The sequence below is a fragment of the Oncorhynchus masou genome, chromosome 31, assembly GCF_036934945.1.
Source record: "Oncorhynchus masou masou isolate Uvic2021 chromosome 31, UVic_Omas_1.1, whole genome shotgun sequence".
In the NCBI taxonomy this organism is placed as follows: domain Eukaryota; kingdom Metazoa; phylum Chordata; class Actinopteri; order Salmoniformes; family Salmonidae; genus Oncorhynchus; species Oncorhynchus masou.
In genome coordinates, this window is record NC_088242.1 from 31789181 (window position 1) to 31817049 (window position 27869).

Genomic DNA, 27869 nt, shown 5'->3' on the forward strand with positions numbered 1-27869 from the left:
TTTGCATCAAATACTCCTCCACGCTATTGTCATGTATTATAATATACACTATGCATCATCTGACGAGATGCAAACATCTCATCTAGCCTAAACAAGTCATGTTGACTAAATGAATGACTGGATGATTGGTGGATGTAGCTCCCGTTGTGGAGTAGCTTGTGTATGTATAAAGTCTTTGAGTGTGCGTGAGTGTGCGTGAGTGTGCGTGAGTGTGGGTCCCTCTTGTTTTCTGTGGGTGTTTGAATACAGGTTCTCCTGTGGAGTAGCGCGTGTTACAGGGGAAGGTGTGAGACTGGTTCCTCTCAAGGTGTCCAACTCCGTGTTTAGTTTTTCTGCTGCGCTGCCTGACTGCACTGTCCACTTTGCTATTAGCTTGGTTGTTCACCTTCAACATTGTTCACATAAAGTCACCAGTGGGGGTTTAGACATGGGCTGCCACTTGTGTGAAATACATTAGTGAAAATATGTCCACAAAAAAACATAGCCATTCAACGGGACCTGTAGTATTAGCTTGTCTTCAGCCATGAAAGGTGCGGAGAACTCCACCCAGTGGTGGTTGAGCATAATCACTGCCCAGAAGACAGATACAGTATAATGCCATACATTAACCAGGTTTCCATTTCATGCGGATTAATTACCTGAACCATGAAAAAGTCTAGACCGCACTGGTGAAAACAGGAAATGGCAGTACAATTTGATTAATGTCCACAGACAATGTGTTTGTTAGATATGGTGGGATCTTTTTTTGTCTGTAAAATAAATGATGTGAGAAATGAAGTTATAAATGCCTTTATGCGCAAATATTGATACAATAACAAATCATATCGAAGTAAACTTAGGAGTCACCGACGATATGTTGTGTGGTCCTCCCACTACGAGTTGTGAAAGCATGCAGTTTATTAGGCTACAGTTTAAATCAATTAAAGTGAACTTCACAGGGTGGTGAAAGTGCAGGGTTATGAGATTGATGCTCCTTCCCAATAAATATCGAGGGTCTTATTCTGGTGACATGATGATCGATGCTTGGCTGCCATTTGACAAATAAAAATTCTCACTCTTATCCATAATAATCCCATTATGTAGTAAATTTACCAGCACTGTATAGATTTAGAATCTTAATTTGAGCCAGTTTGCTACAGCAGTAAAACAAATCATGCAGCAACAGGAAATGTGAATTATTATATGTATTATAATTCATGCACATTTTCTGTAGGGGTTGATACGTTTTTTTTTAGGGCAAATCAAGTTTTAAATGTTAAAGTGGGAATTGCAAACTTTAAGAGCCCTTTAAACCTTGAATACAATACAAATGTGCATTTCCTGCTGTGCAGGAAAATTCTCAGCAACAAAAGAGTGATCAAATGAAGATCCTACATCTGTATCTGCAAGCTGTTGGCTCGAGCAGACATGCCAAGACCAGCGTGGGCACACTTTCTACATAACAATTTTTGTGAGTTTTAAATTCATTGGAAACTCATTTAACTTGTATTTTTTTAGTCGGTACATGGGACTAAAATCACTCAAGTTATTTTATGTGCACTACAATTTTAGAATATCTGTCGCCAATTGGATGGAAAACTTTTGTCGGTCAGTCTAGTTACACGCAGAGATAAATTCACTCTTCACCCTGTTATGGTCATGTTTAGTCATATATTGAGGCACTTACACAAGCCACGGCATGTATAAATCATACATTACAGTTCAAATGTATCACATTCTGATATCTGTAAACATAGAAGAAGGTACAGGGTAAAATACATTCTGACATTTATCTGCACTGCCACTCCCGAGAAAGGCCAAAACCTAGGAAGAAACCTAGAGAGGAACCAGGCTATGTGGGGTGGCTAGTCCTCTTCTGGCTGTGGAGATTATAACAGAACATGGCCAAGATGTTCAAATGTTCATAAATGACCAGCGTGGTCAAATAATAATAAGGCAGAACAGTTGAAACTGGAGCAGCAGCACGGTCAGGTGGACTGGGGACAGCAAGGAGTCATCATGTCAGGTAGTCCTGGGGCATGGTCCTAGGGCTCAGGTAGTTGAAACTGGAGCAGCAGCACGGCCAGGTGGACTGGGGACAGCAAGGAGTCATCATGTCAGGTAGTCCTGGGGCATGGTCCTAGGGCTCAGGTCCTCCGAGAGAGAGAGAGAAAGAAAGAGAGAAGGAGAGAATTAGAGAACGCACACTTAGATTCACACAGGACACCGAATAGGACAGGAGAAGTACTCCAGATATAACAAACTGACCCTAGCCCCCCGACACATAAACTACTGCAGCATAAATACTGGAGGCTGAGACAGGAGGGGTCAGGAGACACAGTGGCCCCATCAGAGGACACCCCCGGACAGGGCCAAACAGGAAGGATATAACCCCACCCACTTTGCCAAAGCACAGCCCCCACACCACTAGAGGGATATCTTCAACCACCAACTTACCATCCTGAGACAAGGCTGAGTATAGCCCACAAAGATCTCCGCCATGGCACAACCCAAGGGGGGCGCCAACCCAGACAGGATGACCACGGTTATTGTCACAAACCGGTGGGCCTGGCACCTACTACCATACCACGTTCAAAGGCACTTAAATCTTTTGCATTACCCACTCACCCTCTGAATGGCACACATACACAATCCATGTCTCAATTGTCTCAAGGCATAAATGTCCTTCTTTAACCTGTCTCCTCCCATTCATCTACACTGATTGAAGTGGATTTAACAAGTGACATCAAGAAGGGATCATAGCTTTCACCTGGATTTGCCTGGTCAGTCTGTCATGGAAAGAGCAGGTGTATACAGTATATATATATATATACTGTATATAAATAATATAAATAATAATATAAATAATATGTATGTATATGTACTGTTTATTTTAAGAGATGTATAAACTTACAGAAAATAAGGATGTGGGACGTATAATAAAGAGCTTTGTTGATGTCAATGGGCAATGCTTAGCTAATAGCAGCTTCTGCTACATACAGTGCTTTCAGAAAGTATTCACACCCCTTTACTTTTTCCACATTTTGTTGTGTTACAGCCTGAATTTCAAATGGATAAAATTGCAATATTTTGTCACTGGCCGAAACACAATACATCAGATGTCCCAGTTGAGATGGTTTGGGATGAGATGGACCACAGAGTGAAGGAAAATCAGACAACAAGTGCTCAGCATATGTGGGAACTCTTTCAAGACTGTTGGAAAAGGATTCCAGGTGAAGCTGGTTTCTCCAATATAAAATATATATTGATTTGGTTAAGACTTTTTTAGTTACCTCATGATTCCATATGTGTTATTTTATAGTTTTGATGCCTTTACTATTATTCTACAATGTAGAAAATAGTAACAAAATAAATAAAAACGCTTGAATGAGTAGGTGTGTCCAAACTTCTGACTGGACCTGTCTATACAGTCAGATCCATAAGTTTTTGGACAGTGACACAATTTGCATAATTTTGGATCCGTACGCTATCACAATGGATTTGAAAGAAAACAATCAAGTGAAGACAGCGTACATCATTACAGAATGACGACTGACCAAAAGGAAGCATTAGGGAGTGTTTTTTTTGTTTTGTTTTCGTGTTGGGGGTGATGTCGGGTTCGGGTGTTGGAGCCGGAGCTACCTGGGAGGCCTCAGCCGGTTTGTAGGCTCCCATGCTTCAGCGGGTTCAATAGACTCCCATGCCGAAGCTGGGTGAAAAGGTTCCCGTGCCTCAACCGAGGCAACCGGGGAGATCTCAGCCGGCTCATCAGGTTCACTCCTCAACCGGTTGGTCAGGTTTCTGTGCCTCAGCAGAGGCGACCGGTCCGCTCAGGATCCCCGGGATCGTCCCTGTGCTTGGCGTTCTGCAGCTGGAGCTGAATGCGCCGGGGAGAGTGTACTGTCACGTAGGCTCTCTCCCCGGCGCTCTAGGTTGTTATGCTGCCGCGCCTCAGCCATATCGACAGGTTCCCGTGCCTTAGCAGAGGTGAGAGGTCCGCTCCTGATCCCCCGGGATCATCATCTTGGTCGGCGTCCTGCGGTTGGAGCCACGCGTCGGGGAGGGGGGTACTGTCACGTGTGCTCCCTCTCCGGCCTCTAGGTCACCAGGCTGCTCATTAGGGCGCACACCTGTCAATCAGCGAAAGGCGCATAATGACATTCACTTGGACTCCATCACCTCCTTGATTACCTGCCCTTCATATGTCACTCCCTTTGGTATCTTCCCCAGTCATCATTGTTCCTGTTCTATGTTGGTGCGCTGTTCATGTTTTTTGTTTTGCTTTTATTCAATAAATGTATTGACTCCCTGAACTTGCTTCCCGACTTTCAGCGTACATCGTTACACATAATTAAATTGTGAGTTTTAATACTTTGTTGCAAATCCTGGAACCCATAGACATCACCAGATGCTGGGTTTCTTCCCTGGTGATGCTTTGCCAAACCTTTACTGCAGCTGTCTTCAGTTCCTGCTTGTTCTTGGGGTGCTTTGCCTTCAGCTTTGCCTTCAACAAGTGAAATACATGCTAAATTGGATTCAGGTCAGGTGATTGACTTGGTCATTGCAGAACATTCCACTACTTTGTCTTGAAAAAGTATCGGGTTGCTTTCGCAGTGTGCTTCGGGTCATTGACCATCTGCACTGTGAAGCGCCGTCCAATGAGTTTTGAAGCATTTGGCTGAATCTGAGCAAATAATATAGCCCTAAACACTTCAGAATTCATCCTGCTGCTTTTCTCAGCAGTCGCATCATCAATAAATACAAGGGAATCAGCTCCATTGGCAGCCGTACATGCCCACAGCATAACACTACCTCCACCATGCTTCACAGATGAGGTGGTATGCTTCGGCTCATGAGCAGTTCCTTCCCTTCGCCATACTCTTCTCTTCCCATCATTCTGGTACAAATTAGGTACAAATTAGAACTTTTGTGAAACATCACAGCACAGTTGAAATAGAAATCAAAACTGGATGATGTTCAGAGATAAATGTTGTCTGGTTTACTGTTCCAAATCAAATTTAATATTTTTTTTCTCAAAAAAAAAAGTTGCTAGGTGTAGGCAAGGCCATAAGCAAATAGGTAAACTGGGATATGACTAAAGAGTTAATCAGTTAGATTTTTCCACAAATAGACGTCTTATCTAGTGAGATCATTTCTTTCTTCAGGGATATTAATACAGGGTATGTCCACTTCACCATCAGACCATTTGATTGGTAAACTACACGGTAATGTAAAAGTTATTTTTAATTGATCCAATACGTAATATAGTACATTTATCAGTGCACTACTTTTGTGAGAGGGTTGTGGCAGCACCCTCAGCACACCTACTTCCTGTGGCTATGCCTATTGGTAGATGGGTAAAAATAACATTAAAAGCAGATACTGAATATTCCTTTGAGCATGGTGAAGTTATTAATTGCACTTTGGATGGTGTATCAATACACCCAGTCACCACAAAGATACAGGCGTCCTAACTAACTCAGTTGGCGGAGAGGGAGGAATCCGCACAGAAAACAGTTTGACTTTAATGGCTATAACAGGAAAAAACTAAGGATGGATCAACACCATTGTAGTTACTCCACAATATTAATCTAATTAACAGAATTAACAGAGTGAACAGAAGGAACCCTGTAGAGAAAAAAAAATCTTCCAAAACATGCATCCTGTTTGCGGCAAGGCACTAAAGTAATACTGCAAAAAATGTAGGAAACCAACTAACTTTTTGTCCTGAATACAACGTCTTATGTTTGGGGCAAATCCAACACAACACATTACTGAGTACCACTCTCCATATTTTCAAGCATAGTGGTGGCTGCATCATGCTTGGGTATGCTTGTAATCATTAAGGACTGGTGAGTTTTGCTTTCCTGGGAGATTAATTCACTTTTCAGCAGGACAATAACCTAAAACACAAGGCCAAATCCAGTGCTTCATTTGTAAATCGGGAGGTCCTGGAACAAAAAGAGAGAATTGGGTGACCTAGAGAGTTCTGGGGTACCGGAACGCATGAGAAAAAAAATCACCTTTATAACAAAGCATTGTACGCATATCATCACATTTTGCGTAATGGCATAGAGCACCAGAGTAGAGTCACTTACAGAAGTTGCACACATGTAGCCTAGGATCCGGGAAACATTTGGCCTTTTATAAATGCATTTCATGCGATACTACGTCCTTTTCCATGACTGGAGACTTTGGCAGAATCTTTATTTAATACCGCACAAATTATCGAAATGGCAGGCTACTTTGACACTGACAAACTAAGAATCTGAGATCAATAAAAAACGACCTTGAATCCATCAACAGCGTAGGCCTAATTGTGTGGAGACCAGTGACGACTCATTCAGGGCAGTTTTGAGCCCCACATTTTTAGCTAAAATAAAATGTTTTGCATGTTGTTTTGCCATTAATACGTGTCATATATAAGTTTGCAAACAATGTATAATTTGTTTTTATATATAGTTGAGTTAATAAAGCCGCATACAAACATGGTCTCATTTTTGTTTCCTTGAGCAAGGCAGGTGTTTCAGCCTAGCTCAGTGCTTTCTGTGGTGGTGTGGCAAGCCAGCAGAAAATACGGAGCGTTGCGCCGTGATTGGCTTAATGTTCTGTCACTCATGGAGACACTACGTCACCGCCAAGTCTAAGGGTAGAGCTAGAAAATCCTTTTTAACCTGTGTCATATGATGAGAAATAATGAAGAGAAATTATAGATAAAATATATCGGTGCTCATCGGCCACTGGACATAAACATTACACAACAAGTTGGAAATCACAAATTCAACAATGAGTAGTTTGGAAGGAATCAGGTACAGTGGCTAACTGAAAGCATTGTAAAGCAATCACTATTCTGCTATTCAGTGGAGTTGCTGTGTAGTCCCAAATCTGGGATTAAGGGGCTCTTTTTGTACATTGCAAAAACTAAAAATAACTTTTCATGCCACCAGAGGTACCGGTTCCGTTCTTGTGCCGAAAATCTCCCTTCCTGCCAGAATCCCCCCCCCCTTCATGTTCTTCATTGCCGCGCCCGCCCGCACCCGGTGAGATGTCGCCCGTACCTAAATCCGCTACTGAATTTTGTATTAGTCTATAAATAAATCTCTTTGCCAAAATTCGTCATCTCTCCCATGTCTTATTCGACTAGTATTTTTGAAAGTGTACGGATAATAATTCAGCCATAGTTGTTCTGAAATGTTTATTGCTTGCCAACATTTTACTCCCTCCTCTATGTTTAATTTAACGCACACATGAATTATTAATTTCAGTTGCCTATCCTGAAGTGAAGTTTGTTCTATAGAAAGTATTTGACTGATGTGTACCACAGAAAGTATTTGACTCTAGCCACAAAATTAAGGAAATTAGAAGGGGGTGGGGAGAGAATTTCTGGCAGGGGGGAGATTTTCGGCACAAAACCGGCCAAATAAGTTCTAGAATAAAAGTCCAAAATGGAAAGCTGCAGGATCATGTTCCGGATTGATCTGTCTCAAATGAAGCACTGCTAATCTACATTGGATTTGCTTACCAAGAATACAGTGAATGTTCCTGAGCGGCCGAGTTCGTTTTTTTCCTACTTGAAAATCTGTGGCAAGACCTGAAAATTATTGTCTAGCAATGATCAACAACCAATTTGACAGAGCTTGAAGATCTTTAAAATGGGCAAGTGTTGCCCAATTCAGGTGTGGAAAGCACTTAGAAACGTACTCAGAAAGACGCACAGCTGTAATCGCAGCCAAAGGTGCTTCTACAAAGTATTGACTCAGAGGTGTGGAATACCTATGTAAATGTGATATTTCTGTATTTCACTTTAAGTACATTTGCAAACATTTCTAAAAACACGTTTTCACTTTTGTCATTATAGGTTGTGTGTAGATGGATGAGGGAAAAAAACATTTAATCCATATTGAATTCAGGCTGTAACACAACCAAATGTGGAATAAATCAAGGGGTCTGAATACCTTCTGAAGGCACTGTATGAGCTGAGCCACTCCTGATGTATGAATTGAATGACTCATTGCAGAGGTGCGAGAGAGTGATCAGTTTGGTTAAAGTGAGGATTAATGGTAAGTATTCAGGTGTGTCCGTGGGGGGGTGGATGTATGTATTGTGACAGACCAGGGGGTTTGGTCAAGACGTTTACACAGATCAGACACGGACAGAGTATGATTAGCTCGGTTTCAAGGGTGTTTATTAAATAATAAATCAAAAAGAAAAGAACAGGTCTCCCTCATGAGACCCTCTCCGGGGTACCTTCTCCTGGGCTCCGAGTCATCCTGTCGGGCACACAAACTCAACTTCCTCGGGTAACCGTATCCAACCACATGGACGTCACCTCACTTCCCCTAGTCCTCTCCATGTGTGCTGCCCTTCTGGCAGCTTTATGGGCCTCACACAGCTGGTGAGCAATCCGCCTTTGATTACTCACCAGCTCCCAATCAGCCCCAATTAGTCCTGTCCGGAGAGCCCGTCGAGACCTGGCACGTCCAGCAGATGGAGCCCCCGCCTCGTGATGTATACTCCATCTGTTACCAGGCCTTGACGAGTCTCCCCTGGTGGCTGACCTGCTGTACGCCACAGTATGTATGTATGTATGTATGTATGTATGTATGTATGTATGTATGTATGTATGTATGTATGTGTGTATGTATGTGTGTGTGTGTGTGTGTGTGTGTGAGAGAGTGTGTGTGTCTGTATCTGTGTACATTAACAGGGTTGGGGAGTAACCGATTACATGTTTACAAAAAAAAAAGTTCTGTTTCCAGCAAAAATATCGTAATCAGATTAAAGATACTTTTGAAAAACTAGATGATTACTTGTTGGATTACTTTTAAAATAAAAAGACATTCTGACACCTTTCTGTTTTCTCAGTGATATTCTTTTCAGCATTGAACAAATTTTCTACTTTCGGATTGTTCCACCTAAGCGAGTCTGACAAGTCAGAGACCACTATGATGACACACGTCTTCCAACGCTTCTGAGGTGGAAAGTATTCCCAAAATAACTACGTAATCAGATTACATTACTGAGTTTGAGTAATCCAAATCCTACGTTACTGATTTTGTACAGGTAACTAGTAACTGTAACGGATTATACTTTGGAAATGTCAGCATTAATGTGTGTGTGTGCGCATGCACGTTAATGTGTGTGTGTGTGTGTGTGTGTGTGCGCATGCACGTTAATGTGTGCGTGTGTGTGCGCATGCACGTTAATGTGTGTGTGTGTGCATTACCCGGCCCCATCATAAGGTGTTAGACTTTCCCAGGGACAGATCTCCTTCACCTGCCCTCCCCCTCTCAATGCCCCCCTCTCTCCACCTCATCCTCAGAGTCAACGGGGGTAGATACGACACTCTGGAGGGATGTCCACCTTGATCTGGAAAAAAACTGAAGGAAAGTGGAGAGGAAAGAGGGACGATGGACTGAAGGGATAAGGATCTATAAAGGTGTGTGGGAGCTTACTCTTCTGTGACTCACTTGGCAATGCGCCTGGGCTGGGCTGCTCCATGTTGATAGGCTGAACGCGGCTGCTTGTCCCGACGAGGGCAGGACATTTTGGCGTAATGCTGGGGAATACTGTGGAGGGAGTACAGCCCCCTCTCAACAGATGGCCCAATGAGAGAGCCATACGTGAACGAGAAGAGACAGCAGTCCCCCGGCTCTCAATGTTGGCCTCTCCCCCTCCACCCCACCTCCCCCCCTTCCCACCTCCCCCCCTTCCCTCCCACCTACTTTCTGAGGCGGGGGTGCTATCTATGGTTACGCTGATGGGTGAAGGGCAGGCGGGGGTGTTGGGGAGGCAGAGAGGGAAAAGGGGTGAGGTGGAGGAAGAAGGGGGGCCAGAGTAGACCGCCAGGTGGGGTATGGGTGCTGTGAAGTGACACAGATGTAGGGGTTAAAGGTCAGAGTTCAGACAAAGGGTCAAGGGGGAAAGATCACTGAGAGGTCATACTAATACACCACACACTGAACACGGGTATAAATGAAGGCAGCATGGACTGGTCTGGCCCTCGGACAGAAAATACTGTGAGTTATCTGTGAGTTCTGTTAAGGCATTATGGACTAATTGACAGAGATGGGCACAGTGACTGGATGACACAGTGAAGATGAGATGACAGACAGACATGGGCTGGACATAGACTCTTTATTGGATGGATGGTGCAGAAATGTATGTTACAATAATGACACACAACATACAGTATGTGTCATTCCACAAATAGGGCACCTTTAGGGTAGTGCAATTGTTTCCCCATCTCAAGAGGTCAAATTAAGAAAAATGACTATAAAAGTGAAAATTGAGAAAGTTGACCGTGACAGGGTTGTCGATTTCATCTTAAATCATCCATAGCTCCCCTTGTGACAGTGTGTAACTGAAAGTAATCAGAAGGTTGTTGTGGGGAGGAGCAATTAAATACAAGCTTAAAGGTCCTATGCAGCCTTTTTTAACTCATTATCAAATCACTCTTATTATGGTGGTGATTTGACAAAATTACAATCATGGTCTTGAATTGGACTCGCATTTTTCTGGTCTCGGTCTTGACTCGGTCTCGCCGCCCATCCAGTCTTGGTCTTGAATCGTTCTCGCTTTAAGTGGTCTCGAACACAACACTGCTATATTTACAAAAGTATGGACAGATCTTCAAATTTGTGGATTTGGCTATTTCAGCCACACCCATTGGTGACAGGTGTACAAAACCGAGCACACAGCCATGCAATCTCCACAGACAAACATTGGCAGTAGAATGGCCTTACTGAAGAGCTCAGTGACTTTCAAAGTGGCACCGTCATAGGATGCCACCTTTTCAACAAGTCAGTTCGTCAAATTTCTGCCCTGCTAGAGCTGCCCTGGTCAACTGTAAGTGCTGTTATTGTGACGTGGAAACATCTAGGAGCAACAACGGCTAAGCCGCAAAGTGGTAGGTCACACAAGCTCATAGAACGGGACTGCCGAGTGCTGAGGTACGTGGCGTGTAAAGATAATCACTCACTATCGATTTCCAAACTGCCTCTGGAAGTAACGTCAGCAACTGTTTGTCGGGAAATGGGTTTATGGCCGAGCAGCTGCACACAAGCCTAAGATCACCATGCGCAATGTCAAGCTGGAGTGGTGTCAAGCTCCCCGCCATTGGACTTTGGAGCAGTGGAAACAGGTTCTATGGAGTGATGAATCACGCTTCTACATCTGGTAGTCTGACGAGCGAATTTGGGTTTGGCGGATGCCAGGAGAACGCTATCTGCGCCAATGCATAGTGCAAACTGTACAGTTTGGTGGATGAGGAATAATGGTCTGGGGCTGTTTTTCATGGTTCAGGCTAGGCCCCATAGTTTCAGTGAAGATAAATCGTAATTCTACAGCATACAATGACATTCTAGATGATTCTTTGTGGCAACAGTTTGGGGAAGGCGCTTTCCTGTTCCAGCATGACAATGCCCCAGTGCACAAAGTGAGGTCCAAGCAGAAATGGTTTGTTGAGATCGGTGTGGAAGAACTTGACTGGCCTGCACAGAGCCCTGACCTAAACCCCATCGAACACCTTTGGGATGAATTGGAACGCAGACTGCGATTCAGGCCACTTTAGGTTATGTCGTGTAAGTCAGAACGTAGATGTATGTGATCCAACTGTTAAATGGAATGTTTTATCAAAATGTACACACATAATGTATGAGGGACATAAAAGGCACTCTATTGGTGGAACGACACAGACATGTCCCTATAGGTAGAACATGCTGATGACAGGTGAGAGAAAATGAGATACAGGTGAGACAGGTGATACTGCTCAGTGAGTGAGGCATACCGTCAAGACTAAAACACTTAATAACTTGAAACATTCAATGGTTTTAAACCCTTGTGTCTGGGGTAGTATTGTGTTCTAATGACAGTCAGACTGATAGACATAACTGCTCTTCCAGCTGTTTTGTCTGACGTATGTATGCTACACTGGCCATGGCGGCATACAGTTGATAGAAATTCAAAATAGTACATTTCATTTCAAATGCTCACTATTTGTCAACTTTGCTGTACTCCAAACTATATGTAAAATGTAGCAACTACATTGTTACACAGCTGGTGTGTATTCTGTGTGTGCGTGCGTGCGTGCGTGTGTGTGTACTTGCGTTTGTTCTTATAGAAGTGTGTGTATTCATGTCTATGCATGTGAGTGTGTCTATGGTCTATTTCTTGGACCCGGGCACCTCCTTGCCCTTGTTGCTGAGTTTGCTCATGACCTGTGTGATGTCCACAGGGCCACTGGTGGCCATCCTGGCTCTCTCCTCCTGCTCCAGCTGGCGGACGATGATGGGACTGATGCTGGGTCGACGCTTCCTCGCATTGGCCTCCAACTGGGGCACACTGGAAAAGGGATGGGTAGGGAGAGAGTTGAGGAGGGAGAGAGAGTTATACATGTCCTTACAATTACACACTAATTATCTCTTAGAGAGAGAGGGGAAAGGGGTATTGAGGGAGATACCGTAAAACTTTAGTTAATAGCCTGTGAGTTTATTTGCAACACGTGCCTCGAGGCAGGCTTCAATTTGAGCCAGGCATCTATTTCCTTAAAACACAGTTTTTGCTCATTTGCATATTTAATTGTTTAATTTCAGCATTTCAATCAATTTCTTCATTTCCTGCACTAATGTATTATCGTTTACAAACTGTCACATTTCTTTTGTCTTAGTATGCCTCAAATAAAAAATAATAACTTTTCCTTGACAGAATAATTATTCTCATCTTTGACTGCACATTTTCGACAGTTATTACTTTTCACCACTATAGGGTGATCGGCCATTATCTGGGGTAAGGAATCCAGAAGTTGTTGATTGTTTTTGTGCTTTCCAGTTAGCAAGCAGATCTCAGCTGTTAGCAGCCAATGGCTAGTATTTTCTTACTGGCAATAAAAACAGATTTTTACATAATTGTCATTACTGAATTATTTAATGTAACAAATGAAACATTAAGCCTCATAAATAATTCATGGTAATTAATGGAAACCTCAAACAATTCATTTAGACCCAGCGTTTATTTGAAACAAGTTTTACAGTAGTCACACCAGTGCAGACAATATGTTCCACTGTACTGATCACACTCTCTCACACACATAGCACTGACCTGAACATGTGTTGGTCAGGACAGATGGCCCTCTTCTGAGTGTCCTTAAACACTGGAGACTTCAGGTACCGCCCGAAAGAGTCCTATAACATACACACACACACACACACACAAACACACAAACACTTAGATAGCTCCTGTACAAGTATTGAAAATTTTACTCCAAAATAAGTCACATCATGTCAGCCATGTTACATCATGGTAGCCATTTTGTGTATGATTTTCCAGTTACAGCAGACAGAGGGCCTGTAGTATTAGTGTGGTGAAACTGACCTTCTTCATCAGCATGAAGATGTGTGTCTGAGCTGCATCCAGTACGTATCTGTGAGGGTGTTTCAACCCTTTAACTGTCACCTCCATGGTCTTCCCATCAATGTTGATCCACCGGGGGGCGCCACGCGTCAGGAAAGTCCTAACCAGAGACATGGTTAATGTGTGTGTGTGCTGGTATTACAGTTGCTGTCCATTCAGACACTGAAGGCACTGAAGGCCTATAGCACCTGTCACACACTGAAGGCCTATAGGTTCACCACTGTACTAACCTGTCACACACTGAAGGTCCTATAGGTTCACCACTGTACTAACCTGTCACACACTGAAGGCCTATAGGCTCACCACTGTACTAACCTGTCACACACTGAAGGTCCTATAGGTTCACCACTGTACTAACCTGTCACACACTGAAGGTCCTATAGGTTCACCACTGTACTAACCTGTCACACACTGAAGGCCCTATAGGTTCACCACTGTACTAACCTGTCACACACTGAAGGCCCTATAGGTTCACCACTGTACTAACCTGTCACACACTGAAGGTCTATAGGTTCACCACTGTACTAACCTGTCACACACTGAAAGTCTATAGGTTCACCACTGTACTAACCTGTCACACACTGAAGGTCGATAGGTTCACCACTATACTAACCTGTCACACACTGAAGGCCTATAGGTTCACCACTGTACTAACCTGTCACACACTGAAGGTCGATAGGTTCACCACTGTACTAACCTGTCACACACTGAAGGTCGATAGGTTCACCACTATACTAACCTGTCACACACTGAAGGCCTATAGGTTCACCACTGTACTAACCTGTCACACTGAAGACCTATAGGTTCACCACTGTACTAACCTGTCACACACTGACGGCCTATAGGTTCACCACTGTACTAACCTGTCACACACTGAAGACCTATATGTTCACCACTGTACTAACCTGTCACACTGAAGACCTATAGGTTCACCACTGTACTAACCTGTCACACACTGAAGACCTATATGTTCACCACTGTACTAACCTGTCACACTGAAGACCTATAGGTTCACCACTGTAGTAACCTGTCACACACTGAAGGTCTATAGGTTCACCACTGTACTAACCTGTCACACTGAAGGCCTATAGGTTCTCCACTGTACTAACCTGTCACACACTGAAGACCTATAGGCTCACCACTGTACTAACCTGTCACACACTGAAGGTCCTATAGGTTCACACACTGAAGACCTATAGGTTCACCACTGTACTAACCTGTCACACTGAAGACCTATAGGTTCACCACTGTACTAACCTGTCACACACTGAAGGTCTATAGGTTCACCACTGTACTAACCTGTCACACTGAAGGCCTATAGGTTCTCCACTGTACTAACCTGTCACACACTGAAGACCTATAGGCTCACCACTGTACTAACCTGTCACACACTGAAGACCTATAGGTTCACCACTGTACTAACCTGTCACACACTGAAGGTCCTATAGGTTCACACACTGAAGACCTATAGGTTCACCACTGTACTAACCTGTCACACTGAAGACCTATAGGTTCACCACTGTACTAACCTGTCACACACTGAAGACCTATAGGTTCACCACTGTACTAACCTGTCACACACTGAAGACCTATAGGTTCACCACTGTACTAACCTGTCACACACTGAAGGTCCTATAGGTTCACCACTGTACTAACCTGTCACACACTGAAGACCTATAGGTTCACCACTGTACTAACCTGTCACACACTGAAGACCTATAGGTTCACCACTGTACTAACCTGTCACACTGAAGGTCTATAGGTTCACCACTGTACTAACCTGTCACACACTGAAGACCTATAGGTTCACCACTGTACTAACCTGTCACACACTGAAGACCTATAGGTTCACCACTGTACTAACCTGTCACACACTGAAGGCCTATAGGTTCACCACTGTACTAACCTGTCACACACTGAAGACCTATAGGTTCACCACTGTACTAACCTGTCACACTGAAGACCTATAGGTTCACCACTGTACTAACCTGTCACACTGAAGACCTATAGGTTCACCACTGTACTAACCTGTCACACACTGAAGACCTATAGGTACTAACCTGTCACACACTGAAGACCTATAGGTTCACCACTGTACTAACCTGTCACACACTGAAGACCTATAGGTTCACCACTGTACTAACCTGTCACACTGAAGACCTATAGGTTCACCACTGTACTAACCTGTCACACTGAAGACCTATAGGTTCACCACTGTACTAACCTGTCACACACTGAAGACCTATAGGTACTAACCTGTCACACACTGAAGACCTATAGGTTCACCACTGTACTAACCTGTCACACTGAAGACCTATAGGTTCACCACTGTACTAACCTGTCACACTGAAGACCTATAGGTTCACCACTGTACTAACCTGTCACACACTGAAGACCTATAGGTACTAACCTGTCACACACTGAAGGTCGATAGGTTCACCACTATACTAACCTGTCACTCACTGAAGACCTATAGGTTCACCACTGTACTAACCTGTCACACACTGAAGACCTATAGGTTCACCACTGTACTAACCTGTCACACACTGAAGGTCCTATAGGTTCACCACTGTACTAACCTGTCACACACTGAAGGTCCTATAGGTTCACCACTGAGCAAACATGTCTATAATAGATTTAAAGACTGTTCAGATAATGTATTAATGTCTCAAAAAAGGAGTATATTCTGTATATTTGGCCTGGCGAAGTGGTTTTATGCGCTGACTGAATGGAAGCTGATAAGTTTTACTCCGCTGGTCTCAGCTGGTCTCGGGAAGAAATAACGAGTCCTCACTGTCCGAGACCGAGTCAAGACCGAGTCCAAATGTATCCGACACGGAGACAAGACCGAGACACTCAATATGTGGTCTCGAGACCTGACTCAAGACCAGTCATGAGTACTACAACACTGCTGTGTTGTATGTTCATCCTGTCTGCAAACTAAACCTATGAGGCGATAAAACTTGTACTTGAACTTGCGTTGCACATAGACAGATATATTATCAGAAACACTATTCCTGTACTGTGACTGCTGACAGGTGAATATATCTCCAGGTGAGATGATGTGTTTCTCTGCGGGGAGGAGCTCTGGCCTTTCACTCCAACTGGACAGACAGGCTATTAACGAAGCATCATGGGTAGAGAGTGATGCATCCTGGGTAGTCTCATGGGGGGCAGTGAGGTTGGGGGACTAGCTTATTCCTGTCTTATACCAATCGCAAACAAAAACAACATGACCTCAAATCATATCATATCGTGCACATGACTTAATGTTTTGTCTGTCCGTAGCCAGGGACCGTCAGTGCAATGGATTACATATGGTAGACCCAAACACAGATGTGGTAACAGCTCAGTCCCAAGTGTGTGGGGTTATGGTTCTCTTTACTTGTAGACCTGCTGGGCCTTGTCATTCATGGTAGCGGCTGTTCCCCACTTCAGATCCTCACATGCCTCCCAGAACGCCAGGTTCTCACCTGTCAATAAATCAATCCATTAACTAATCAATCAACCAGCCAGTCAAATTTTAGTTGTATAATGTCAAATCCCCTAAAAGAACAAGCAGAGGCACCTTGAAAAGACCCAGACTGTTGGGTGTAAAATGGGACAGGTACATGCCTGCCTAAAATCATGTCAAACATTTTTTATTGTTTTTTTTATTTAACCATGTTAGTCTCATTGAGTCAAGAATCAATTTCTCAAGAAATGGACGAAGACATAATATCATAACACCATTGTTGCAATGTTTCCCCAATGTTGCCGTAACGCTGCAGCAACGTACCGCTGAACTCCTTCTTGAGGAAGAGTCTGAAGTCATCTCTGCCTCGAGGGTCAGAGAGCAGCTCCCCAAAACTGAAGGTCCACCTCTCCACACGCATCTTAGTAGGAATTCCCACACTGACACACACACACACACACACACACACACACACACACACACACACACACACATATATGAACGTCCACGTTTTGATACCAGTTCAAATAATACATTCTACAACGACAGGTAGGACAGGGATAGTAAGCTGGACAGTTAGGGATCAGACTCACTTCGCCATGTTGAGAAACCAGTAGGTGACATCATCAGTTACCCAGGGGTTGCTAGGGAGACAGGGGGCTAGGAAAGGGTCGTGCTTATTATAGGTGACAGAGTACTTCACAAGACTGGAGAAAAGAGAAAACAAACACAAAAAACAACTGCTATGTTGGAGAGAATGGAGAATTATGCTTTTTAGCACCTAGATGATCACTATTAATCGCATGGTGATCGTATAGGATTTCAGCTTTTAACCCGAGGTGTGATGGATTGTCAAACGTGGTGACATCTAAACTATAGTGACATACGCTCCGATAGACACAGATGACTTGACCCTCGGCCTCATGATGGACTGCTGCGTAAAAATCATCTACAGGAAACAGGGGAAAAGGAATATTCATCAGCACAGCCAAAAGGAAGGAGGAACTGTTCATATGTACATTTAGGGTAAATGTTATATGCTAATTATTTTAGGATGTTAAAAGTTGTTTCTCACAATTCTTCTGAAGAAGTCTGAAGTTTGTTTCTGGGAAATAAAGCAATGATTTGGTAATGTATAACAGCAGAATGGACAGCTGCAGTAAACTTTGCATTTATTGTGCGCGTCTGTCTGTGTGTGTAGAAGTATTCTTCAAAGTTAAGTGTAAGACTGTAAGAGAGGCATTGAAGAAAACCTGCAGACAGAAAAAGAGAGATGGGGAAATAATATTGATGAATTCAAACAGAAATAAAACTAAATCTGTGATGTGATTGGCTAACAGAGGGAACAGGTGTGATGTGATTGGTTAACAGAGACTACAGTAATGGGGAAGGGGGGGGGGGGGGGCAGATTACCAAGGTAGAAATCCTCTTATCAAATATAAGCAGATTGAATACCACCTTGTCCTTGCTAGGTCACACAGACAATGATACTGTGGCTACAATATACCCCCACATGAGCAGGCTAATCCATACTCACATACACACACAAACAGCGGGACTAACCTGTTACCTCCTCTGTGTTGGGGTCTACCATGCGTTCAAGTCCGTAGTCCATTGCACTGACGGTCCCTGGCTACAGACAGACAGACAAAACATTAAGTCATGTGCACGGTATGATTCGATATTTACATGTTTTGGTTTGTGATTGACATCAGACAGAGGAATAAGCTAGGCCCCCAACCCCACTGCCCCCCCCCCCCACGCCATGAGACTACCCAGGATGCATCACTCTCTACCCATGATGCTTCGTTAGTAGCCTGTCTGTCCAGTCGTGAAAGGCCAGAGCTCCTCCCCGCAGAGAAACACATCATCTCACCTGGAGATATATTCACCTGTCAGCAGTCACAGTACAGGAATAGTGTTTCTGATAACATATCTGTCTACATGGAACGCAGGTTCAAGTTATCGCCCCATAGTGACCTTGTGTGTAATTAAACACATGCAGCTTTTCTTCTGTCATTACTTGTTGCCCTAGAAGACTAAATATTCCCTTGCTCATCAGAAAATGGCCTACATCGATAGAGGTAATACTTGAAATCGATCTTTAAAGTTTTCTCTTTCATCTCTGCTTCTCTTACATAGCAAAGACGTTAAGGGACCCGGGAGAAAATGCAATAACTCAACCATTTTTTTTGGACCAAACAACATCAGTTTTACTGGTTTTAAGGGAATTAAAACGACTTCGGCTTGGATGCATATTTTATGCGGTTGAAATAGTATCGGCCTTTATGACGCTGATAAAGATAGCGCCTTTATAGACGGTCCCTATCTCACATTCATTCTCTCAAGATGCTGAAAGAAATAAATCCTATTTCTCCACTCCACTGTTCCCGAGTCAAAATTTACATTTGGTGTATCATTTTACTGCAAGAAATGCATAATTCTGCAGTAGTTAATGTTACATTAGAGGTTATAGAACTACAGCCAGCGTCCAGATTTCAGTTACTATTCCATTTAACCCATCTGAACACCACATTTCCCTTGACGTGCCCCATCTTGTGACTGTCAAATTTGTACAGCACCTCACAATCATCACACATAACATCTTTCGTAAACATTAGGCTACTGTACTGGCCCTCCCTTCTCTTTATTTTCAGCTCTCCATTTCAAAGCTTTTTTCTTAATGAATTAAACTCCGATATTGTCCTTTTTGCCTCAGTGGATCAACGTTAACTTATTCTGCCCAAGATCCCAAAAGCATTCGGCAATTGGCGTGTATTTGGTGCACTAGAGTTAGGACCTAAAGCTTAGGCTTACACACTAACGTCAGATAAAAAAAATCATTAAAGAAAAACCTCAATGTAGCCTATAGATATTAATTGCAAAATAATTATATATTTATTACATTTTAAAGCATTGTTTTCTCTTTATTCAACCTGCCCGCCACCCTCCCGCACTTAATCCACACAATATTTCATGACCCTAAACCTGCAGATATAAACGCAGAGGCATTGGGTTATGAGTCAACCCACACATCACGAGTGTGTGTGTCTCACCGGAGGTCTGTGTACCACCCAGTAGGCTCTCTCCTGGCAGTCAAACACCACGCGATCCGGCTTTTTCCTCTCCTTCCCCGCCCTGCACACATACACACACAAAACAATCAAATTGTCCAAGTACACAGTCGGTCTGTGGATGAATGTATGACAGTGTAGTCTATTTCTGCCAGACTAACCTGTACTGTTCTTTAGCCTGCATCACAATGAAGTCCCACTTATGATTCAACCACTTGTGAAAACTGTTATACTGCACCTGAAGACAACAGAGTAGTGTGTTACTACTTCCACATTAGATGGATGTGTGTGCCTGCATGCACGTGTGAATGTCTCTCACCTGTTCATACAGCGCCAGTATTCCTTTCTTGCGGATGTTTCTCTTAGCCAGGTATATTGCTGTGAAATAAACATGATTTTCATTTTATTTTGTAATTTTTTGGACTTAAACTTATTTGTCCGCAATGTAGATGACCTAACAATAAAGAAAACTTGAACTCTGTTTTGTCTTGTTCTGTGAGCATCTCACCATAGTCTGTGTCCTCTACAGGCCACTGCTGGGCTGGCCAGAAGTATGGTGTCTGAGAAAAGACAAAAAGCACAGAGGTTTGGCATAGAGTTAGGCGTAAGGGGGATGGTTAAGCTTAAAACTTCTTGAAACTCCCCATCCCGGATCCGGGTTTGTGACTAAAGCCTCTGGCTCATTAGCATAACGCAACGTTAACGATTTCTGAAAATCGCAAATAAAATGAAAATAATGCGTCTGCTCTGAAGCTTAGCCTTTTCTTAACAACACTGTCATCTCAGATTTTCAAAATATGCTTTTGAACCATAGAAATTTACTAATTTGTGTAAGAGTATGCAAAGCTAGCATAGCATTTTGAGTAGCATTTAGCACGCAACATTTTCACAAAAACCAGATAACCAAATAAATAAAATCATTTACCTTTGAAGAGCTTCTGATGTTTTCAATGAGGAGACTCTCAGTTACATACCAAATGCGCAGTTTTTCCTGAAAGCGTCTGTGTGTAGGAGAAATCGTTCCGTTTTCTACATTGCGTCTGGCTACCGAAACGAACCGAAAATTCAGTCACCTACAACGTAAAACTTTTCCGGATTAACTACATAATATCGACCGAAACATGGCAAACGTTGTTTGGAATCAATCCTCAAGGTGTTTTTTCACATATCTCTTCATTGATATGCAGTTCGTGGAAGCTTGCTTTCCTCTCTGTATCGCATGGAAAAATACTGGCAGGTGACTTTTTGCGCACCAATTTCGGCGCAGGACACCGGGCGGACACCTGGTAAATGTGGTCTCTTATGGTCAATCTTCCAATGATCTGCCCACAAATACGTCACAATGCTGCAGACACCTTGGGGAAACGACAGAAAGGGTTGACTCACTCCTCTCGCATTCACAGCCATATAAGGAGACAATGGAAAACAGAGCCTCAAAAATCCTTGTCATTTCCTGGATGCCATCTCATCTTGGTTTTGCCTGAAGCTCACGTTCTAGGGCACGCACAGAGAATATCTTGGTATTTCTGGACACGCCAGAGTGTTTTCTTTCGAATGGTATCAATTATATGCATAGTCGAGCATCTTTTTGTGACAAAATATCTTGTTTAAAACGGGAACGTTTTTCATCCAAAAATGAAATAGCGCCCCCATAGATGTAATATTATTAAGATTCATGAGGTGTTGTCATTGTTACCTGAAAGCGGTAGAGAGACGCGTCTGGTTTGATGACTAGTCGCTTATGATCCTGGAGGGGGTAGATGTACCCAAATGCCACCAACATGGTGCCCAGAGCCCACGCCTCTACACAGACAGAGAGAGGGGGAAGAAGAAAAGAAAGGGAGAGAAAAAGAGAAAAGGGGTGGGTGTTCAGGAACCATAATACTAGACAGCACTGTGTGTGTGTGTGTGTGTGTGTGTGTGTGTGTGTGTGTGTGTGTGTGTGTGTGTGTGTGTGTGTGTGTGTGTGTGTGTGTGTGTGTGTGTGTGTGTGTGTGTGTGTGAAGAAAGCTCTTTTACCCTCTGCCTCTATACTGTAGCAGTTGGTTAGCCATGCCACAATGTCCTCACCTGGAGAAGGTGACAACAAACAGCTATTGTGGAGATATAACATCACATGTATGACATCAAGACTCATTGATTTAACTGTCACGTGTGCTCCCTCTCCGGCCTCTAGGTCACTAGTCTGCTTCCCCAGTTGTCATTGTGTCTGTATTTGTTTCAGGTCAGTGCGCTGTCGGTGTTACGTGTTTGTTTCATTTATTAAATGTATTCCCTCCCTGAACGTGCATCCCGACTCTCAGTGCACATTGTTACAGTAACTCTGAAATCAAAAGAGGCAGTGGAGAGGAGAGAGGGGTGATATATAAATTCCAGACGCCTGCCTCAGAGAAACAACTGCTGTGACAGTCAATATGAGAGGAGAGGAGGAGACGGCTATTATTTTGACAACTAAATTTCTCTGTAGGGATAAGCTATTTATTAAAGTGAGAATGCCCTCGAAGCCACTTTTTGGAGGATATATTGGCATGCGTGTTAGGCCCAAGACGAAGTCGAGCACTGGCAAAGTGTGCCAATATATCCTTCAAACACCGGCTGTGTGGCCATTATCACTTTTATACAACAGGTTACCAACACATTCAAATAATGATTGAAAATAATGTTTTTAATGAAAATGCTGTATGTCATTCTTCCAAGAGATAGTCCCAGCCCACCCGTTGTATAATCTATGCTATGCTACGCTATTCTATGTTTTACCAATCCCAGACGACATGCTGTTACAGTGTCTGTAATCAAGGATGATTTTATCAGAAACGGACAAAGCTGAAGTTGTATCATTAAAACTCAAGAGTATACAGTAGGTTCTTTAGCCATCTCTCTCTCATCTTTCTCTCCTTACTGCTCTTCCTCCTACTCTCACTACCTCCCTGTCTCCCTATGTCCCCCCTCTCTCTCCTTCTCGACCAGAGGTTGTCAAGGCGATATAATCTTGAGCTCAAGACTTGGGAAAAAAGGTCCCGGGTTCTGTAGGAGTTACCTAACCTATGGCAGCCACTATCTGAGAGTCTTTTTCTGTTTGCTTCTTTGTGTGTGTTTACCTGTGATAGCGTGAGGTATAGTAGTGATAACCAGTCTCTGGGGTTGTGACTTGACTCCATTCTTTGGATCCTGCATCTCCAGCATCACAGACTCCACCTTACAGACAGCAGGAAAACAGGTCATAAAGACAACAGTCATTCACCACTACAGAGGCGGGTCACTGAGACAACAGGTTGTCAAGAAAACAGGTTACCATGACAATAGGACAGGAAGTCAACAGGATACTATGATAATGAGACAGGTCAGATCCATATGCATAGAATTACATCTATAGAAACCTATTACTTTTAAATAGAACTATTACTATTAAAGGGACATTTCACCCTGGAGGAATCCAGTCTCGTTTTCATCATGTCTGGGGCATTTCTAGGACAGTGAGATGTGTTTCACACATAATTGCCCAAAAGGAAGGCAGGTCAGGGCTTCACACACTGGATGATACACCTTATGACGACTTCCGGTAATATTGAGGAAGGGAGCACATGTCGGCGGAATCAGATTCTGTACCACTTACATCAAAATACAGAACAATACACAGTTTAACCACCCCACTAATTGTATTAATCGGGAGGTTTGTTTGTAGTGATTGAGTAGGGAAACAGTTGCGGGAAAGGTTCTGACAGATGGGTGTGTCTCTTAAAAGGAACTACACTGGAACTTGTGCAAACTGGAAACCGCATACCCTGGCTACAAGGCCCTCCCTTTGGCAAATCAGATCATGACTCCATTCTGCTCCTCCCTTCCCATAGGCAGAAACTCAACCAGGATGTACCCATGCTAAGGTCTATTCAACGCTGGTCTGACCAATCGGAATCCATGCGTCAAGATTGTTTTGATCATGGACAGGGATATGTTCCGGGTTGCCTCTGAGAATAACATTGACTTATACACTGACACGGTGACTGAGTTCATCAGGAAGTGTATAGGGGATGTTGTTCCCACTGTGACGATTAAAACCTATCCAAACCAAAAACCGTGGATAGATGGCAGGATTCACGCAAAACTGAAAGAGTGAACCACTGCATTTACCATGGCATGGTGACTTGGAATATGGTTGAATACAAAGAGTCCAGTTATTCACTCCATAAGGCAGGCAAAATGTCAGTACAGAGACAAAGTGGAGTTTGCATACAGCCACAATAGATCCACAGATCGCCATTGCATTGTACACTGCCCTATCCTATCTGGACAAGAGGAATACCTATGTAAGAATGCTGTTCATTGACTACAGCTCAGCCTTCAACGCCATAGTACCCCTCCAAAATCATCATTTAGCTTGGGGCCCTGGGTCTGAACCCCGCCCTGTGTAACTGGGTCCTGGACTTCCTGACGGGTCACCCCAGGTGGTCAAGGTAAGCAACAACACCTCCACTACGGTAATCCTCAACACAGGGACCCCACAAGGGTGCATGCTCAGCCCCCTCCTGTACTCCCTGTTCACCCATGACCATGTGGCCACACACACCTCCAACTCAATCATCACGTTTGCAGACGATACAACAATGGTAGGCCGGATTGGATTACCAACAACAACAAGACAGAGGTGAGGGCCCTGGTGGAGTGGTGCCAGGAAAATAACCTTTACCTCAACGTCAACAAAACGAAGGAGCTGATCATGGACCTCAGTTGACAGCAGAGGGAGCACGCCCCCATCAGTGCCTCTTCAACCTCAGGAGGGTGAAGAAATAAAGACCCTTACAAACTTTTACAGATGCACCATTTGGAGCATCCTGTCGGGCTGTATCACCGACCTGGTCCGGCAACTGCACCGCAGGGCTCTCCATAGGGTGGTACGGTCTGCCCAACACATCAACTGGGGCACTGCCTGCCCTCCAGGACATCTACAGCACCCGGTGTCACAGGAAGGCCAAGAAGATCATTAAGGACCTCAGCCACCCGAGCCACTGCCTGTTCACCCCGCTATCATCTAGAAGGCGAGGTCAGTATAGGTGCATCAAAGCTGGGACCAAGACAGAAAAACAGCTTCTCTCACAAGGCCATCAGACTATTAAATAGCCATCACTAGCCAGCCTACCCCCAGTACCCTGCCCTGCACTTAGTCACTGTCACTAGCTGGCTACCACCCAGCTATTCAACCCTTCACCTTAGAGGCTGCTGCCCTGTGTACATAGATATGGAACACTGGTCACTTCAATATAGTTTACATATTGTTTTACCCAGTTCATATGTATACTGTATTCTAGTCAAGGCCATCCTATTCAACTATTGCTGCACATATACTATTATATCCTAAGTATTCTTCAGATATACAATATATTCTATCCACATACTGTCCATAATGGCTGTATATCCCATCACATATATGTACACACACACACACACACACACACACACACACACACACACACACACACACACACACACACACACACACACACACACACACACACACACACACACACACACATACATACATACATACATACATACATACATACATACATACATACATACATACATACATACATACATACATACATACATACATTCAGTATCAGTCAAAAGTTTGGACACACCAACTCATTCAAGGGTTTTTCTTTATTTTACTATTTTCTACATTGCAAAAAAGTAGAAGACATCAAAACTATGATATCACACATGGAATCAAGTAGTAACCAAAAACGTTTTGCCGGCCTTCAACTTTGTCTCGGGTCAAACACCCGTGCCAATATATCCTCCAAACACCGGCTTCTCGGGAATTATCACTTAATTGTACTCTGGACTCCGACACTGCTCGACCTAATATACAGTTGAAGTCGGAGGTTAACATACACCTTAGCCAAATACATTTAAACTCAGTTTTTCACAATTCCTGACATTTATTTCTAGTAAAAATTCCCAGTCTGAGGTCGGTTAGAATCATCACTTTATTTTAAGAATGTGAAATGTCAGAATAATAGTCCCATGGTGTTTAATAGTCCCTAATAGTCCCATGGTGTTTAATAGTCCCTAATAGGCCCATGGTGTTTAATAGTCCCTAATAGTCCCATGGTGTTTAATTGTCCCTAATAGTCCCATGGTGTTTAATAGTCCCTAATAGTCCCATGGTGTTTAATAGTCCCTAATAGTCCCATGGTGTTTAATAGTCCCTAATAGTCCCATGGTGTTTAATAATCCCTAATAGTCCCATGGTGTTTAATAGTCCCTAATAGTCCCATGGTGTTTATACTTGTGTACTATTGTTTGTACAGATGAACGTGGTACCTTCAGGAGTTTGGAAATTGCTCCCAAGGATGAACCAGAGTTTTAATGACTCCAACCTAAGTGTATGTAAACTTCCGACTTCAACTGTATCTATATTTCTTAATTCCATTATTTTACTTTTAGATTTCTATGTATTGTTGTGTATTGTTAGATATTACTCCACTGCTAGGAACACAAGCATTTCGCTAAACCCGCAATAAACATCTACTACTAAATATGTGTATGCGTCTAATACAATTTGATTTGATTTGCTGGTTGCAAGGACACACCCAAGAAACACCCACATCCCCAAATCAACTCATGTTTGGTTTATGTCATGGCCGCCAGCATTTCTTGAGGAGCAAGCCAGAAAACGAGGCCAAATCAGCGAGTGCAGTTCCCCTTTAAGTTACACAGAGAACCCAGTTTTAGTAGCCTGTTGGTAACAGAAGCTGGCACAACAAGCATGGTCCCGGCTGGGAATGCAACATGAGTTTGTCCTGTCCAGTACGGTTAGTACAAATGGGTTGGATTATCTGCTGGCGGTGCTAATACTAATCACACAATAGTAGATCAGATAATACTGATCACACACTCGGTGACCTCATCACTGAGTAGCAATACAATGGTAGAGAGAACACAGTGTCAGTCAAAGTCAAAGCTACAGTACACGTTTGAAATGCTGTTCACGAAAGTAATATACTTACACTTTGCACATTGAGGATAGGTGGTCTCATTTTACGGCATAGGCTAGCTCTCTCACACTCTTATTGACGCCTGTGAAACAACTAAACATGACTAGCTGGTTAACTGTAAATATAGACAGGCTTTCCTGGGAATGATGTTTTGTGAAATGTGGCAACAAATCCATAACAGTTGAGTTTTAAAAAATGGCTGTAGGAGAATATGGCATGTTATGTTTTTGTTGTTGTTATCATTATGTATTATTATCATATAGGTGCACTGGGTCGACAACCCGGATAATAATACAAAACATCAGACTCCACTGCCCAGCGTGTGATGAACGAATAGTCGATATATATTTTGATGACTAAATATAGCAACACCCTGTAGCCTAGATGTCTGCATCTGCCCTGTTGCATAACGATCTCTGATTGGGCTAACCTACCTACCTTTTTGAGACATGACATCCTCGGTCGGAACCTCTGTCCATGATCCCGTACGTTTCTGATGGTCATGTTGTCTGCCTTCCTCCCCTATTATTACTATGATAACGGCTACACTCTGAATGAATGTAGCCTAATATTTCTCCAGCCAAAGGGAAGACGCTAGATGCGAAGGAATACGCGAGCAGGTTATCAATACAATGACCAACATGCATCGATAGGGATGGAGAGGGAGATCGTATTAGCCAATCAGGGCACGGTTCTATATTCCCACCAGTGAACCACCTGTCTGTTTGCCATAGCCTGCTATATGAAGGTAACCGATATGCTCTGCATTTATACAACTGTGTGGGGTGACCACCAGGTGGGGACATTGGATCATACACCTCAGTGCCTAAATGATTCATGATCAAGTCATGATTGTAATTTGGCAGTGTTGAATTGTTCTGTTAAATGTTAAATCAGGGCTTTGATGTGATGTGAATAATATGGTATTTCAATGTTATAATTTTAGGAACAGCT

General features: G+C 43.3%; 1 protein-coding gene across 1 annotated transcript; it reads right to left on the reverse strand.

The window, feature by feature from the left end:
* Positions 1 to 9709: 9709 nt before the first annotated feature.
* LOC135523796 (regulator of G-protein signaling 9-like) lies at positions 9710 to 27637 on the reverse strand. The gene is made up of 17 exons (XM_064950707.1): positions 27354 to 27637; positions 23016 to 23112; positions 21937 to 21987; positions 21614 to 21720; positions 20426 to 20477; positions 20237 to 20295; positions 20079 to 20155; positions 19900 to 19981; positions 18414 to 18476; positions 17919 to 17948; positions 17731 to 17792; positions 17437 to 17550; positions 17168 to 17283; positions 16775 to 16862; positions 13351 to 13489; positions 13078 to 13160; positions 9710 to 12321 (listed from the first exon to the last, which is right to left on the reverse strand). Exons 1-17 carry the CDS (start codon positions 27417 to 27419, stop codon positions 12144 to 12146), a joined length of 1464 nt encoding a protein of 487 aa, XP_064806779.1. The 5' UTR covers positions 27420 to 27637; the 3' UTR covers positions 9710 to 12143.
* Positions 27638 to 27869: the final 232 nt, after the last annotated feature.